Source organism: Helicoverpa armigera, chromosome 3, assembly GCF_030705265.1.
Source record: "Helicoverpa armigera isolate CAAS_96S chromosome 3, ASM3070526v1, whole genome shotgun sequence".
Lineage (NCBI taxonomy): Eukaryota > Metazoa > Arthropoda > Insecta > Lepidoptera > Noctuidae > Helicoverpa > Helicoverpa armigera.
This window is the reverse complement of record NC_087122.1, coordinates 6,157,461-6,176,248: the sequence shown is the minus strand read 5'-3', so window position 1 is coordinate 6,176,248 and position 18,788 is coordinate 6,157,461. Positions and strand designations below refer to the sequence as shown.

Sequence of the window (18,788 nt, the reverse complement as noted above, 5' to 3'; positions counted from 1 at the left end):
GAAATGCTTTTTGTTGCAAACTGACCATTTCTCTAGGTAATATTAAAAGTGCTATAAGTTTTGTGATGCAATGTAGGGCCGCAGGTTTTGTTACACATCGATACTGAATATCAAATATCGATAGTATTGTGATTATGGACGCAGTAAATACACAAGAATCATACAAAGTACCATAGGTATCTGGTTGGAATTTTCAATTTGATCAAGGAATGCGACCGCAAGTAAAGAACAAAACGTAGAAATCTGCATGTACCCGCAGCGAACGCACGCCGCCTGCCACCTACTGGGTTAGTTCCCGATTTATTGTATCAATTTTGTATAAAGCCAGTAGGTGAAATAAGCACGAAGAAATATGTGCTAGCTCGCGCTTTTCACCTCCCTGCAAGAGACAATAGAAAAGATTTTAAAACGAAACTGATTCTTTAAGATTTTTCAATAAGATTTCTGGCACAGAGAAGTATTTTTGTAGCTAAACGTACCTAAACAATATTTGAAAATGACTGACATTAAATACGGAAAAAAATATCCAAAAAGTATAAAATTCAATCAGAGAAAAGGAACAAAACGGAATGACAACAACAGAAAAATAAATCAGATCATAACAAAATGTAATAAAACGGGCATTTAAAAATATAAACTAACATAATAGAGTAAAAGATAAGTCTGTTTTCATAAGCCATATCAAATTCATTACGACAATAAAGTCCCAAATGTATTTACGAGGGATCATGTCATGAATAAATTTTGTCAACAGAAAGTTTGATGCGTAAAATAGCTGCGGTAACTTAGACAATGCTTTGAAACATCATGATTTTGACTTGTTCAAAAAATATTTATCAACGTTTTAGGGTAAGTAGGTATCTACATTTTCTACAAGTTAAGGCTAATTGTCCATTATTCAAGTGTGTTCTTATGCTGCGACATGAATTGGATGACGGGATCATTTTAAACGATTTAGTTAAGGACATGGCATTTAAATTATGCAGCATGTTAAACCTAATTATATATAGTACAAAAATACTATGACTAATTGCAACAATTCCTTATACCTACTTTGTAGCATACAATAACGGGTTTTATTCGGAACTACGAATAATTAATGTCATTTGTCCATGGATCATTTATCACGTCTTTTTGATGAGTTGCATTGAACTGTCTTTCACATTTTGGTTTAGATTCAAAACTGGGCAATAATTGAGATCTATTGGCAGTTTGCACGAACACCACAATGCAACGGAAAAATATATGGTATCCTGCAGAAATATCCAAAAGTCATTCATCGCTTTTATGAGTTTTGTTTCGTCCCATGTTCTATTGGGAGCGGCGAGATTTTGCAGGCCATGATACCAATGTCTATAGTGCTCATTTTAATTTTAAAATTCAATAGAATGAATAGCTCAGATTTTCATTTTAACATTACATCGGTCCGACCTCTCGAACATGAGTAGCTCGGACCATGGTAAATACATGCAATTCACAAGGCAATCTGGCTACCATGGATTTTTATGCAGGTACCTACATAATCCTAACTAATATTATAAATGTGAAAGTAACTCTGTCTGTCTGTTTTTCTGTCTTTTCTTCACGCCTAAACTAATGGACTGATTTGTGTGAAATTTGGTACAGACATAGTCTGGAACTTGAGAAAGGACATAGGATAGTTTTTATTACAAAGAAATACAAAAATAAAAATAAAATTTATTCCGGACATATACCGCCATCTATTGGTCAAACCATAAATCTGCCGCAAGTCACTATTCCACGCGAACGAAGTCGTGGGCAAAAGCTAGTTTATGTATATTTTTATTCACAGTTAATTTAGCAAAAAATAGCAAAGTGTCCATACAAAAATTCACTAGTGATTGGAAAATAATCCTGTAAGCTTCAAATATCATGGTAACTGAATTCCGTGGTTGACACAATTCCCACGGGTATGATATGCGGCTGACGTGCCCTATGTTTTTCTTTAATTTAGCACAGTATGTGCTGTGCTTTAAAATTTTTAAACACTGATAAAAGTGCTACTACTTTAACTAAAATTAATCTTACTTTAAACAAAAGAAATTCTGCTGATTTTACTTACAGATGAAGATAAAATTGAAATGACACAAAAGTTTAAAAATATTTTAAGTACGATTAGAATACGTGGAAAAACCCGTGTAACTGTTGAAGCAGGAAAGATGCTCCTATCAATAAGGCCAATCGACGTAAGGGTCCGTTTTAGTTTTACGGCGACACAACATATCCAAACAGTTAATAAAAATCGTAGCGGGCCAAATGGCTCCCCTGTGCGTGACCCAATCGCCTCACACATAACATTTTTACAACACATAAATTCCTTACTCATATTTCCCAGTTTAGTTACATTATAAAAATAACATGTAGTAAAATATTACTAGGATTAACCCTCAGCTTTGCTCGCTGTATAAGTGTCAATACAGTTTTTCATTGCGAATTTACAATGTTGTTTGCAATGAAACCATGTTGTGTTGTGCAGTTTGGACCATTTCTTGTACTATGAGTGGTATTGCATTAGTTCATCTTTGTTGGAATCAAAAAGAAAATTATAAAAAAATATACAAGATATATATTTCATTTTAATGCAATCAATTCGGTGATTAAACTCTGAATATTCATCGAAGGATACCTAGACTTCAACGCAAGTGTTTTAAAACGAGCTTAATATTTTTACGTGTCTTTTTATCTATCTGCACTATTTTACGTAAAATGGGCGATTTTATTCGTCGTTGGGTTACGATTTGGTTTTATAGCTCAATTTGTCCTCGCATGCATCAAGACTGTTCCAACGTCGTAGAAAAATGATTTATTTAATTGTAAGTGTTGGCGATATCTTATCGAGTAATCGTTTGAGTTAATTTGATGATGTTAGATAAACTTGTGTTCAGTTTAAACCTTCAATAAGCTTGCCTTTAAATTAACCTGAGTTACAAAATATTTTCAGAAGAGTTAAAAAAAATGTCAGCTGCATAACATCTTAAAAAAAAAATATTTATTGCACAGTTTTAGAATTAAACATTTGTTTGTATTAATTTGTTTAATTTTCTATCATGACTTACTACGTATGTAGCTACATATACATAATTATGTGAATAGGTACAACTTTATACAAGCACTCGTGACAAGCCGTTGTGAAACTTTTACACCTGGCACTCAGCACCTTCACCAAAACCACAAACATTTCAGCAATAATGAAAATGTCATCAGACATGATCCTAAATGAATATTTCCACCGCATCTTCCCGAAATTACCTCAAAATTTTCCCCATAATCACAGCTGATTATAAAAGCGATCAAACAAGAAAGTTTTGTTACAATAAATAAACAAAGCTTGGGGGTGGTTCGCAGTAGATAAAACCCTTATGGGCGTTGGGCGACAAGTGATGACGGTCACGTTTTTAATTACCCTGGTTTCATCCGTAACGTGTCAGGGGGAGTTTGGTCTGTGTACTTGGTCTCGGTTTGTTCATTGAGAGCTTTGGCCTGACTAATTATTTGGACCTGGGGCCGTGAGTTGACAATAAACAGGCCTTGATTTGGCACGTGTGCATTATTCTTTGGTCACTGTTACAGTTTTGGAAATATGGGACTGTATCGAGCATAGGTTAGTGATGCGTGCTAGTTGGGATTGGGAATGCCGTGCTAGGTAAGCTATGCTAAGCAAAACTAGTGGGATTCTAGGTATATCTGTTCAGATTAGATAACTTTTTTCTGTACAGAAGTAGATAAAAGTTTGGGTATGATTTAAGCTGTCACCAATTTAATTCATTTTGTGTTTCTTAAATAATAGGGTTTGCCCTCAAAATAGTAGGTTTGTCACCAAATGTAGTCACCAAACAATATAAAATCAATTCCACAATAAATTACCAAAAATCATGGAGATATGGGGTCAAGTACCAAATAAATGGTTTTGTATTTATTATAATAGGTTTGTCCTAATAGTTTTTGAGCAAACTAATTTAAAGAGATCACTAATAAATCATATATTATATCACTAGAAAATTTCATGAAGGTCTAAAAATGTAGGGTGGTCGTCATCATCCTTTCAACCAAAAGAGTCTACTACTTAACTGGTCATGTGCCTCCCCCAAGGGTCTTAATTTCCACAGGTAGTATAAATATATTTAAATTGAATTTCTAGCTGAATAGTAAATAAAACAATTAAAGTCAAAATAATCAATATTTATTGTTAAAAATAACAATCACTGAATAATCAGCGCTGGTTTGGATTTTCAAGGGCGCCCTCTTTTTATATATAAGTAGATTAGATAAGTAATTTTTTTGCTTCTGGTGGGGGGTTGGCCACCTTTACGCCTATGGCTAATCCGATAATATACTTGCATCGTATGATCGTACCTACAACCAACCTACAACCCATTCGTTGAGGCCCGAAAGCGCGCCAATTTGTCTCCCTTCCCTTCCTTTTCCCTTTGAACATATTTTCATTAAAATTATAAACTGATGTATTAAATTGGTAACGAATACATTATTTTAATAACTGAACGAAATAAAATGTAACTACTGTATTGGTGACAAAATAACAAATAAAAAGGAGTCGCAGTCAGGGATCGATTAATCGATTTATTTGGTGACAGATCTACCATTTTGAGCACCAAGCTATTATTTCAGTAACAAAACTATTATTATAAGAACGAAGTTTATATTCATGTAATGCACTACAGTTTTATTGGTAATCCATCTCATATTTTACACATTATATTAACAATAATTTGGTAATTCATACCTGGGGACACTCTTTGTTTATCTGAGAACGAAAATATTTCGTGGCGATAGATCTATTTATTAGGTGATACAACTTGATGACAAATATAAATTTTGGTGACAAAAAATATAGTTCCCTAAAAGTTTTAAGTTTAAACTAAAAACCATGTTTTGTAATGTTTTTTTGTTTAGTCAACAAACAGATAGGTAGTGTTTGAGGCTAATATTTTCAGATCAAAACATCGCTTATAAATCGTAATAATTCGTGGAACTGACTGATTTGCATCAAGCATTTTATATTTATTGTTGTGTTAGGAAATTACGCTGGTAGTTTTCCTCAATTGGAATATTGCAATTCGCTGCACAATTTGTACTGATCCAATTTAAATGTGTTTTAATACCATGGTATTTTCTATGTAATTGTGTTAGTTTAGCAACTATTTTCGTACCCCCTTCATCCCTCTTACCTTTTATCCCTTGGTCACCTATGTCAACACCCTCGAGTTTGTCCTATTTTTACCCGACACCGCACGACAGATATTTTTTAATATTTATTTTTTATTGTGTGTAGGACATTTTGTGGACACAGTATTTGTCGTTTACTTATATCCTTCGTTTCGAACGGAAATCACGAACTGGGAAATAGAAACTATAACTATTTATTCGGTACATATTTATTGAACGAGTTCCTAATATTATTTTGGTTTTATGGAACTTTGTTTGTTTGTGTACAATCTTGTTTGAGAAGTTTGAAAGGTCATCGTGTAAACAATTCAGAATGATTCCGATAACCTAGTTTAAAAACACAGTTATGTAGCTAGCTGAAAACCTTCCGTCGATATGCGTAACCAAAGAATAATAAATTTATTAATCCATTTTATAAGAACCTAACTACGAGATAAAATTATAAGCTAACACAAAATACCTCTGTAAGCAAAATTCTCTAACCAAGGAGCTAAAACTGTTGCTATTAAGAGAGAAAATATTTGTTTACTTAATAACTTAGTATAAAATCCAGTGCAGCTTCAATGGGAAAACATAATAATATAATGTGGTGGCAACGGTCGGTCTCATCTGTTGCCGTGCCGATAATCGTCCGACTAAATGAGTTCTAGACTTGAAACTGTGCCCAGGGAACATATTATACACTATGGACAATAGAACTTGGAAATTATTGCCGCATATGGGAATGTTGGGAAATATTCAATAGGTTTTCTTTGAGTATATTTTCGTTTTAAGTAGATGTTTTGGTGACAGTTTATTTTATCTGCCTTCAGGTTAATTAGGTATCGCTTCCGGAGAATGCTCCCAGGCGCTTCCCTAAATAAATAGTAAAGTAAATACCTGTATAATATAGTATTATTTACATAGTTCTATTTAATAATATTCTTACATTAAATGACTTCGGACTTAGAGTACAGGCTGACACGAATTAATTTATTTGTGTTTGGTTGAGCTAGAATTGGTACCGGCTTATTTTGGCAAGACTTCATTATTTGAATAGTCATCGGAAACACACACTCAAGCAGAAATAGAAAACAAAAGAAAGATAAGATTTAAACTGCTCGCATGCATTTTGTATCTTGGTTCAATCTCGATATGAACTACAAGCAATTTCTCTTGCTTGTGTTCTGTCACTCGACGTGTTCCAGAGTCAAGAGGCTAATAAATAAAACTGCTCCCCTTTCCCCAATTTTACATAAAAACGCGTCTCATCCGCAATCTGCATGTTTATGAGCGAATATTCTATAAACAAGTCGGAAGCCACGGCTTATGGTGTATGCTGGGGACACCAATATACAGAATTGCATGCAAATAAGATAAGGGTAATAAATACGAGCCAAGCTCTTTGCGTTTGTGTACTTTAGGATCTAATAAATGTTGTGCTTCTGTCATTTGCATTCGATAAATCTTTTTATTGATATTAGTCTGAGTACGTTTTGGTATTCAATTGTTTCATTAAGTTTGATATTGGTTCTGTGCTTTGCTTACGTACGATCATTCTTTTAGAATGAATATTTGCTTTCTTTCTACGAGACCGATGCACATTAAAGAAAAACATATGAGTTTGATATGTATTGAGGATTACAAATCAATTAAAATTAGTAAAAAGCTTTCCAATTCACAAATGCACCCTTGCCATTAAAAGTGATAAAATTGCGAGTTGACACAAACATTATTTCAGGGATATTTTCGTCCGCCAGTAAATCACTGGGGAAGGATTACTCATCGACGATGTCCAAACAAAACGGCTCATTGACTTGCTGATTAATTGCAAGGAGGCCCGCGGTGACATTCCGATGTGCCAAAATATGCAAAGAAATAAATACGCCCTAATTGTCTAATGACTTGGAAGGTTTCACCTTACTTTTTTGTGGTGGTCCAAGTTTTAAGGTTTATAAGCAAATAATTGATTGAACTGTGTGCGAAGTTACAAGTATATCAGTAAATATAAGTGTATTTTTACGTGCACCTATAGTTGTCGAATCATTCAATTTGTGAAAATAAATGTTGACTCAAAAGATAAACATGGCTGTGAGTAAGTCTGAATATTATGTCTGGCTTGAAGTGACGTACTTGTATTTAGTCAAAACAAACACGATCCACATTTAACCAAATACACTTCCATGAAGGTGAGGTATGAATTTTGAATAGTATTAAAAGAGTTTTCTAGGGAGAATAAAAATATTACACCCACAGACAACATTATTTTGTGTTAACACGTAGTTGTCATTCCGAGTTGCCGACGAGTGCGTCGTGTTTCACATAAGTGGGGATTTGGCAAAAAGGTGGTAATAAGGTATGCAAGCCCTCTTTCCTTTGTCGGCCACTCGCTCACAACGTGACGTGAATCACCACACGAGATTTGCTAACTCTATGTGAAGAATCCGAGAGGTGAAATGTAGACGACACAATTCGTAAAAGTGTTTACTCATTCATACGTTCCGAAGCTAAGCTTTCCACGTCGATCGACGACTATCTCTGGAATTTGGTCCGGGATTGTGGAAAGGTAAAGCGGCGTTCTATTCCGTGAATAATGCGAGTGCTGAGGGTATTCTCATTTATTATAGAAACTCAAATTTGTATCATAGTAAAGGTAAAAGGCGCGTGTAGAGTGGCGGGGTCGAACGGCCGCACCATTGTGGGGCAGGCCGCGGGCGGGCGATTACAATGCCGTCGCTGTGACATTTTCGCTAATGGTTCCAGGGTAGGCACAATAAAACGACAATACGACAGGAGATAAGGTGGCAAGTGAAAATTTTAGAACGAGATTAATTCAATTCCGTCGCGGGCGGCGTCTCTGCGCGCTGAGACAATCGTGATCAGTATAAGTTTCGTTAAGGGACCTTCTAGTTTTTGTTTATCATCATTAACCTTAAAGTTTTTTAAAGAAACTTTCTACTAGAGATTCAGTTTAGTTATCTAGCTAGCTGATTTAGTTTGTGCCTAAATAAACACAGCCAGAGACATCGACTTTGAAAGCCATCTCAGAAGTAAGTTTTTTTATTTAATTTTGAAATTGGGTCTTTAATTTTATGTTTTTAAATATACTTGAATATAGGGCACACATATCATTAGCAGATTAACTGCACAAACTAATCAAATAAATACCAATATAAATCCTATCCATTTAATCTGAACAAAATCGGTACCGAATCAGCCGGATTGAGTATTGCCACTTCACTTTTATTGAATTGCTATGTACAATAAATTGTTATAATTTTACCCATTAATAAATGAACCAATTAATTATGTTCCTTGTTATTAACATAATTTAATCATAAGGTAAGTGTTATAAATAAAGACCGTGTCCTTACAGGAATATATATTTTTTTCTTATATATTTCTATAACTCATCGTATTTAATAATCTAGGCAACATGATAATTCAGGCTATAATAATGTGGGAATGATACACACCTATTTTGGAAGTTCTTAGTTTAAGTAATCCTAATTTAAACGCTGGGGTACATCTACTGTCAAAACTGGTACAATATAAATTAATAGCTATAGTAAAGCGTTAGTACGAAACCAGACATATCTATCAGCTAGTTACTCGATACCCGATCCAAAATCCACACCTACAGTGGCAAATATCAGCAATTAAAGCGAGGGACGCATGTCCCTTCTCTATTTCGTCCCCAACGGTTTTTCAATGAGGAAACCGAACATCACTTTGAACCCTGAAAGGGTTATCCACGTTACTCTACGATGCTTTTATATTTTTATCAACGTCAAATGAATTGCTACAGTGTGACTACAAAAAATCCATTTGCAAAATGTCTCGTTGGATTTATTCTACGCAACCATTAAATACTCTTTTTATGTAGGCACTTTGAGGGCATAAAGGGACCGCTTGATGATGTAGTTAATTAATATTGCCTTTTGCCCTGAAAGGAAATTCTTTGAATATTTCTCTAGTAATTCATAGTGGGTTCGTAGAGGAAGCCACGTTATTTGGGAATGTTTTGAAAGTATTTTAAATAAACTAGCTCCTAACTAAGGCTATACATAGGTTCTAAAGTAGGCGTCATCTTGCTAGTATTATCTAAAGGTCAGTTAATTAAATTTTTTGATAATCATTTTCTTGTTTGGATACCTTGCTGTTAAAATTGAACGTATCTGTACCTAGGGGTGTATTCAATAATAAACTTAGTGACATAGGTATTAAAGTAAATAATTCATATTAACGGCAATTATATGATTGTCTGTTTCCAGTTTGAGTGCAGGTAGAAGTGTAATTCAATTTGAGAGGTTATTAGAGTAGAAACAGTCCGGCAAGTCTGTCTAGACGTCATAAATGTTTGTAAGGACTTTAGTGTTATGTCCGAATACTTAGATGTCCACTACCTGCAACTTTGTAATATTAATGAACTATATTTATAACAGATACTATGGATTTGGAATTGAAGGTTGAATATAGGATGTTAATCTACTAAGTTCTATAACTTAAAACGTCACTAAACAATCAGCCCTCCTTGTCTGTATCAAACATTATTTTGAGTCACAACAAAAACTCATTTCACTAATTTTTCGATTCATTTTAACCCACGATTCCGTCCCCATAACAGTGTAAAGTACAATAGTTTAGTATTATGAAGCGTTCTACGTTAACGCAGCGAAAGCTTGCACTTTGTGAAATGAGAGCGGTCCGAAACAAAGCACCGTGAACGCGGCCCGAATGTCGTAAGCGTCGCGTAAAGGTCTGCGTACATTACTACGTAACCACGTAACCACGAACCGAACACGCACGAATAGCGAACTTCTATAGTTCAAAGAGTATTGTGGTGTTTCGCCGAATCTGGCGTCCGGTGCGTTACGATTAGTTGATTGAAACCGCACAGTGCATATCAATCTGTTAACATCCATTGTTAGAGGGAGCTGTTCGTCGTCATTCGCTCTATTACGCAGTAACAGAGATCTATGGTGATCAGATCTCTATGCCTATCTACATAATATCAATGTGTGTTAAATTAATAACTGAAAATATTTTCATAAGTATAGTTTTTTATTAATATTGCAATCAATATTAAATAACATAAACCACCACAACAACTCTTTGATAAGACGCCCGTAACATACTCATCACTATTTATTTTTCCTGGCCAAGATATCGCGCGTTTCGTTTCATTTTGTACACAAGTCTGTGTTTACCCTTACATGTCGTTGCTGAGTTTAGGCTTTGACAACCCACACGATGGCCTAGACAAACAGATTCCTTTACCACGATTTACTGAATATTTGTAGACTCAGTGACATGAGCGTAAAAACAAAAAAATGTTGTTATGCTCTGTTGGTTTAAGAGAAGGGTACACGAATAAGCTAAATGTAAAAGAGCTTTGATTTATACTTATGTTAATGTGTTACAATAGGGGTGTAATATTTTAAATAGCTGTGACGGTTTCACTTTATATTCACGCTTATAGCTTACTTTGGAGAATTTTAATTCACTATACTACAAAAAATAATTTGTTTTTACGTATTCTTTCGACTATTACCGGTCGGTAAGTTATGGGAAACCAGTATCAACCAATTTAAAAATAGAATGAAGTGCAGTTTGTCAGTTGTTTACCATCCCACGGTAATTTTAGGAGTCAACTCGGGAAATGGCCCGGTGTAGTGGCCCGAGGCGATGAGCGAACAATCTGTCACTACAAAGTAATGTTGCAATTTTTGAACCCATTTTAAAGAAGCTTTAGGGCGATAATTTTCTGCTTTTTCTTAAATCATTATGAAAATGGTTCCTTTTCATAATTAATTGGAGCTTATTTTGTGCTATGTTATATTATGTATGTAAAAAAAAAATTGCTTTTTCCTCACAGCACAGGCAAAATATAGGAACTGACTGAATAATTTTATGTTTTATATGTATTTAAATTATTGCCATGAAAACAATCTGATAAAGAATTTAATAATTTTTCACTTATCCTATAGAATTTTATAAAGCTTTTTTATATAAACGAAAATAATAATGAAAACTTACCAATAAAATTGACATGTAATACAGCCAGTACTAGTAGGCGCGCGAGCGGCCCGCCCTGCGCGTGCGTCGCCATCCTGCCTCAGCGCGTCACCGTCCGCTGCTGCCATCTACCGCCGCTATCCAGTCTCGACACCCACTTGAGTCTTCTCATTTTGAACACTATTCCACTCGGTCCCACATTTGATTGGTGTTTTATCTGTGAAAAGATGAATGAATGTTAAGTATTGAGGTACCTATTTGTTTTGCGGTCCTGCGCTTGATCTCTCTCTATGAGAGTGAAGGAATAGAAAGGGCGCCTGTCTGCTCAAATGCTTGTGTACGTATAAGTCCTACGAAGTTGGCTAATTTCCTTATATGACAAAAGCCGAAGTAATCTGCTAGGAGGTCATCATCATAATCATAATGAAATAAATAATGATGAAAAAAATCATCGACTTAATAAAAGTTGATGTAGTGAAGAGCAGTTCTTGACTAAGATGATTTGTCCCTATAATATTTTTAGTATACGATTCTAGAAAGCGAAAACAGACTTCTTCCTTTTCCTAAGAACAATGAAGTAATTTGGTGGGACGTTTAATTCTGTGATTGTTAATTTATTATATTCGCAGTTTTACTAAGTTTAGATTTAAGGCTAAGGATTACCAACAAAAGGATGGACCCAGATTAAATGTCATGAAAGAGATTTTAGCGAACTAAACTCTTTGTCTAAACTGAATTCCAGAGTGTAAGTATTTTATGAATTTTATATTTCATAAACTAGATTCTATTATGGCTATTATTCACAAAAAAATGGTGCTCATTGGCCTCCACCGGATTTGTGAACAAATTCTATCAATGCAGTATTTTATTCATCAAAACGAAATAAAAATATATGACCTAACCTAACAATAAATTCCGGTATCTATGCACGAACTCGCAGGGATGGTAAAATATTCGTATTTTTATTCACATTCGGCGGAGCACCAGAGAAACAGTCGAACGTTATCTAAAATATGAGTGAATGTGAGGGTACGTGCGGTTGCTTATAAAAGAATTTGATATCAAAGATTCGAGGCAGCATAAACACGGACGGCGGTGGACCGCGACATGAAATTAGGCGTTGTGGAAGAGCCAATTGTTCTTGCCTACGATTTTAACGGGATATTTGTTCATATCGATGGATGTAATAAAAATCTAAATAATATATCAGAAAGGGGATTGAATATTTTGCGTTTAGATCATGTAGAGGGTTATTGAATCTACTAGTCCTTGAAATATATTTTTGTTTGTGTTTAAGTTATATGACATTAATTAAGTAGCCCCAGGAGATAATCTCCGATTTTTCACTTTCGTACATTTATATAGATTGACGATGTATGCTATTGTGATCCTCAATATATTGAGTACTTATTGCTAAACGTCAAACTACCTGTTGTGGTGTATTGTGTTACTGAACAACGAGACTTTGACAGTTGATGAATGCCAGGATAAACTTACATGTAGGAGTCTGCTACATAACTGTGTGCTGGTTGCTCATATATATGGTTTTTATACCAGGAATGCTGGTTTGAATTTAATTTTGGTTTGAATTTACCAGCGGTTTTACCGGTTACTTGAGAGCGCTACTTCCCGCGCCTGGGTAAAATTAGATAAGCCACATCACTGCCAAGTTTCATCAAAATCGCGTGAGGAAGTAATAAACAATCACGCAGACACAAAAACATTATTATGTACATATTCACGAACTTTTACCTTTATAATAATAGTGTGATTGTTTGGAGATAATTCAAGAGACTTCATGATAAAACATTTGTTGATCCTAATAAAGTCTGATAAAAAAATAATGGAAAATGAAAATAGTATAAAGCATGCAAAAATGAAAAATGGTAGAAAATAATTATTCAAAACATAAACTTTAAGTATGAGAAGTAAATGCGTAACAATTACAGAGAATAATTAAATTATTCATTACAGAATAAAAAATGTTTAATATAAAATGCAAAATAGCGGGAAATAAAATAAATTATGTTTTCCTTGAAACGCTTCTAGTATTGCTTTATAGTAGAATTTCATATAATCACAAAATGGATACTGCAGAATCTTTTGGCTTCTAATTCTTTTATGAAATAAAATCTAAGTTACTAGTGCCTACGTATCACATATGTAATGTATTAAGCTAATGGAATATTTTTTATTTTTTTTTTTCTACAGCATAGTTTCCTTCAAGTGCATGTTTATTGCAAAGAAATTAAGTTAAAGTAATAATGTGAACCCTATGCATAGATGTAAGGTTCATTTTACACGGATAGGTGATTGTATTAGTATAAAAAATTATGGAGTAGAATCAATTCAGATAAGAAATTTTCTATAGGTATTAAAAAAAACTGGATATATTAGTTACTCGATTAGTATAGTTATATTATTGTTGTTGTTGTAGCTTCTCAGAAAATTCATAACCAAAGATTAAACATCTGCTCATAGATTCAAAAAATTCAAACAGTTAAATAAGGATTAGCCACATAGCCACCTTTTAGACCCAATTGATAAAATTATCCGCCATACCCTCAGCTCCATTCTCAGGCCCTGGACGACCGAGCCTGGCAACAAGCCACATTGCCCATCCGGATGGGAGGCCTCGGCGTCCGCAAAATTACCAGTATTAGTTTACCGGCATTCATATCCTCGGTTCACGGCACTGAGAAATTAACCAGGAATATTCTTACTCCAACACTGGCTGATTTCGAGGTGCCGTATTTAGCCGAGGCTATGGATGCATGGAAAATTACTTGCCCGAATGAAAATTTACCCAGCAACCCGTCTTCCCAAAGACAGTGGGATGAGCCGCTCTGCAGAGTAACCCGGAATAGTTTGATAGAAACGGCAATTACTCCTGCTGAGCGAGCGCGCCTACTGGCTGTGGGTAGATGGGAGTCGGGGCTTTGGCTTCAGGCACTACCGTCGTCAAATATTGGCACCATGTTTGACGATACAACTTTCCGCCTCGCTACTTGCTTACGTATAGGAGCACCGTGCTGCTCCCCTCATCGCTGCCACTGTGGTGAGGCTGTCACCAGCCTCGGACACCACGGCCTGTCGTGCAGCCGCAGTGCGGGCCGTATTGCCCGGCATGCAAACATCAATGACATTATACGTCGGGCTCTCGTTCAAACGGCTTGGCACGCGACGACGGTAAGAGACCAGACGGCATGTCGTTATTCCCTTGGAAGATGGGTAGGCCTTTAGTATGGGACGCAACCTGTGTCGATACTCTTGCGCCATCACACCTTCCAAGTTCTGCGTGCTGTGCTGCTGCTGCCGCTGCGGCTGCGGAGAACCTCAAGCGGCGGAAATATAGTGGCCTTGTCGGAAACTATATTTTCGAACCGTTTGGGGTTGAAACCCTCGGGTCGTGGGGTCCGAATGCCCACATTCTATTTAAAGATCTCTCAAGGCGGCTGGTTGACGCTTCTCGTGACCAGAAGGCTGGCTATTACCTCGGACAAAGAATCAGCATGGCGATCCAACGAGGTAATGCTGCCAGCCTCTTGGGCACGCTCCCAGTTGACAGCGATGGGGACGAATTTTTTGACGCTTTTTAGTTGTTTGTTTTACTAGGATAGTTTTTGATTTTTATTGTAAATATGTATTGTAAATATCTGTGTAAATAAATACTTCAATAAGGATTATAAAAAAATATTAAATAAATAAATATTAAAGCTTGGCACTCAACTATCGATCTAAAGCAGCATGGCAATGACAAATCGGCGGAACGCAACGCAGCCGCGTTTCAGCTGCGATAACGCTGCGATCGCCGTACGAAGTTGTAATTAATGCTGGTGAGCGCTATGCCTTTCCTTTACCGTATTCCTTGTTTGTTTGTGAGACTGTGTGCGCTTGTATGTTTTGTGTTTTATTTTTGATTTTTGTAAACTAGGTATGTTAATAAGGTATAGGTGTTAATAAGGTATAGGTTCTAATTGTATACTATTGATTCAATTTAATGATAAGTTTTATAGTAAAAATTGTTCTGAAAAATTAACGGCTAGTGAAATAGGAAAATTAAACCTACTATATTTTTGACAAGCAACAAATTAGATAGATTATTAAACCTGCAAAAATATGCTATGTTTTTAAATGCGTAATATGGCAAGCCTTACTCAATAACAGTGGCAGTTCTTACTCAATAACAGCAATAGCAAACACGTTGTTTGTTAGTGTATCAAACGCGAGCCACAGAGTCCACATTAATCCGGTTCTTCCTATGAATAGCTCCTAGTTCGAGCAAGCTAACACACACGAGTAGTTTACCCTAACTATCTTTACCAGCAATACGTACGTTTGTTCGTAAGTGCGTAACATTCTGAAATCAGTTGCGTGTTTCTTGTATTATTTTACAACTACTTATTTATTTATTATGGCTTACCAACTAAGACACATACAGACAATCTTAAAAATATAGGTAACAACATTTAGTGTATGCTCTTAAATTAAAGGTAGGCTCAACATTGTTTTTAGGTTGTTCAAGTAAAAATTAAAAGTAATTAAAAATAAAAGAAATAAAGAAAAAATAAAAATATGGTAATTATAACTGATTTCAGAATACCTAGAGTAGACACTGTAAGGTACTATACCTTATAGTGCTTGCAATTACTGTAAACCATGCTTGAAATTACGTGGTTCATCATGTGTAGTACCTACAGAAAAGATCAAGAGAAATAATTTTTAGAAAAATATTGAAAACACATGAAGTAAGTCAAACTTAGGAAACAGACCAAGGCCAGTTTAGGAATACTTTAATACAGTATTCTGTTTCAATTTATATGACTTTGTTTAATGCTTCCGTAGGTTTCGTGAAAGTAAATGCGTTTTATGTACCCATAATGTGTAAAAGCAATAAAGTTACGCGTCACGCCGCTGAGAATTATTTCAATTCGCAAGTGGTTCAAATTGTTTCTAACTAACTTACTTGGAGATTGTTTCACTTGATTAGTTTTTGTGAACAAAGAAACCGAGAAAAATGTTTAACACTAACAGAAAGATAACATTCTTTGGAAGAAAATTATAATTCTTAATGTAGGTACGGTTGTAGGTGTTGGTGGGCAGGGGTTGAATGTCTCTACATATGAAAAAGGCTGACAATTAAATGGTAAAATAATGGGCACTCCTAATTCTATTAATTCCCTTTATGAGGTAAAATGTAATGCAGCTCACCTTCTATGAATCACAGTTTGTTTTTATCTGATGAACCATAATGCAAAATCAACATAAATGATCATTTAAATGACCCTTGTTTGTTCTACTCATGACACCACATTCATTACATTTATCAAACGTTAATCAGTATTTATACTTAGCATTATTAACAACTCGAAATCAAAACGACTGCAATTCCATTTAAATCATCAATGTGAGAGTTGACACAATATACTCAAATTAATGATCACGCGACTGAAAACACATTTTGCTTTCGTCAGATTGGCAGTTCGAGCTCATTTGGGAGAGCGGCAATTATAAACCGGCGTAATCAGTGAATGGTCGGCGTATCGAACTCCGACTAGGGATCTCGGAAAAGTATCGATACATGTGCAGTATCGATATATGAGCACTGAATACTGAAGACCGTAATACCGTCAATGCGTTGCTCAAATTCGTTTTGTTAATGCTTGCAGAGTAACCGTTCCTTTGGTAGATGTCTAAACAGAAAGATTGGAGATTAGTATTTAAAAGGTTCTACAGTTTTTATATGTGGGAAAGTAGGCTATCGATAGTTCTATATCGATGACAGAAAACTATCGATATTCAACTGCACAACCCTAACTCTAACTGAACAGAATCCTTTGACCAGCCATGTTTAGTGATGTATTTTCTATACATGACAGTGGTGAAACTGTGTCAGTTTATGCTTGTTTTCTGATGCGTATGCGACGGTACTGAGTTTAGTATTATGCTATGCAGCTTTAAGCCCACAGATTGTATAACATGAATTCAGAATAAAGTCGTGTATTGAAATGTGTATAATACTGCGTATAAAGTTTTGAAAATATTTTTAGTGTGAATATTACGTATCTTTACTGATGAAAAACAAATAGTTTAATAGTAGATAGGGTTGATTTGATAACTTATTTCCTTCAATCGACTACTTATTCTAAGACCTTGTATTTATTCAAGTAACTAACACATCTTAAGTATGACTAAAATACGAGTTCTTTCTGTACATTTTACTTAGGAAATATAAAATATAAATCAACGATTTATGACAGCAACTTCACCACAAATTTATAAACTGCAAGGCGAACTTACACAAGTACAAGCATGGACTGCTTAGTGATTAATTCGAAATTTCTGGAAATTTCGTTCGTTTCGCGAGTGAAGACGTCCAGATTATTGGGTAATTTTGAATTTGTTTCTTTGGTTTAGTGGTAACAAATATGACACAGATAGTAGATATGTCCCCTCTGGACATGTGAAAGTCAGGTAAAGGATTCTCATTTTTACTAATAATAGGCAAAATATTTAAAGATAAAGAGATATTTATTTTTATTTTTGCAAATACGGGTACAATTTTCTTGTTACATAAGGGTAAATGATCCGCCATATTTTACCAATTGGCATGCATTATAATATAAATAAAAAAATGTTGAACATAGCTAGTGTTCGTTTGTGGCATAGAGCACCTTAAAAACTGACACTCAAGTTAGAATCATGGCAAATTCTTGATATATAATCTCAATTTCAAAGGCCTTAATTAATAAACGACGATCTAATTCTTCGAACTGGAACTTGTTAATCTCATTTCTCACCTTGCATTAAGTATTTTATGTATTAAGTTTGAAGTGCTGCTCTTGATTTACCGACTGTACAAAGTTTATTTTAATATTCAGATTTCAGAGAAAATGCTTGTACAAACATAGTTGCCTGTACCAACCGTGTAGATTAATTACGAACGCTAGTACTTACACTACAATATTTCGGTATAACTGGTTTTAAAGACACTCCAGTAAGTCTGACGCCAGTCTAACCAAGGGGTATCGGGTTGCCCGGGTTACTGGGTTGAGGAGGTCAGATAGGCACTCGCTCCTTGTAAAACACTGGTACTCAGCTGAATCCGGTTAGACTGGAAGCCAACCATAGTTGGGAAAAGGGTCGGGAGATGGAGATGTGGCTTTAAAGATACTGTAATAATTTATTTTAACTGATTTCAAAGACACCATGGAGTTTATTTCCGTTCTTTTTTGGGTTGTGACGTAAATGTTAGGGGGTTGAGACAAATTATATGAAATCAACGTAAGCGCCTACTATTTCCTGGCGCTCATCAGCTAACCAACATTCCGTCGGCTGTTATTGCCTTATCCGTGCCGTATTTGCGTGTCATTCGTCAGAGGCGTCCTGTAATTAATGCGGACATGGGCAGCGTCGGCCTAATGAATAGCGGGTGTACCGTGTCGCACAAAAACTGGCCCGTCATACAACACGCGGTCGGTATCGGCCGATGAGATGCGTCGCACTGTTAGCGGGTTATGAGGTAGGCCTTATCGGGTGTTAAAATTTTATGACATGTGTTCATTGATTAGGCATTTTTTAGTTCG

The 18,788-nt window shown here is 35.4% G+C and overlaps 2 protein-coding genes across 3 annotated transcripts in view; both read right to left on the bottom strand.

Moving 5' to 3' along the window:
• The window catches only part of LOC110380488 (cullin-associated NEDD8-dissociated protein 1), a 574,273-nt gene that overhangs the window by 9,582 nt on the left and 545,903 nt on the right, over positions 1-18,788 (bottom strand). The gene's annotated exons all lie outside the window — the stretch shown is intronic.
• The window catches only part of Dip-beta (Dpr-interacting protein beta), a 71,481-nt gene that overhangs the window by 46,993 nt on the left and 5,700 nt on the right, over positions 1-18,788 (bottom strand). For both annotated transcript variants that reach the window (XM_021331700.3, XM_021331699.3), the window contains exon 2: positions 11,224-11,419. In XM_021331700.3, coding sequence (XP_021187375.2) covers positions 11,224-11,296 — 73 coding nt within the window. In that variant the 5' untranslated portion in view covers positions 11,297-11,419. The remainder of the gene's footprint in view (positions 1-11,223; positions 11,420-18,788) is intronic.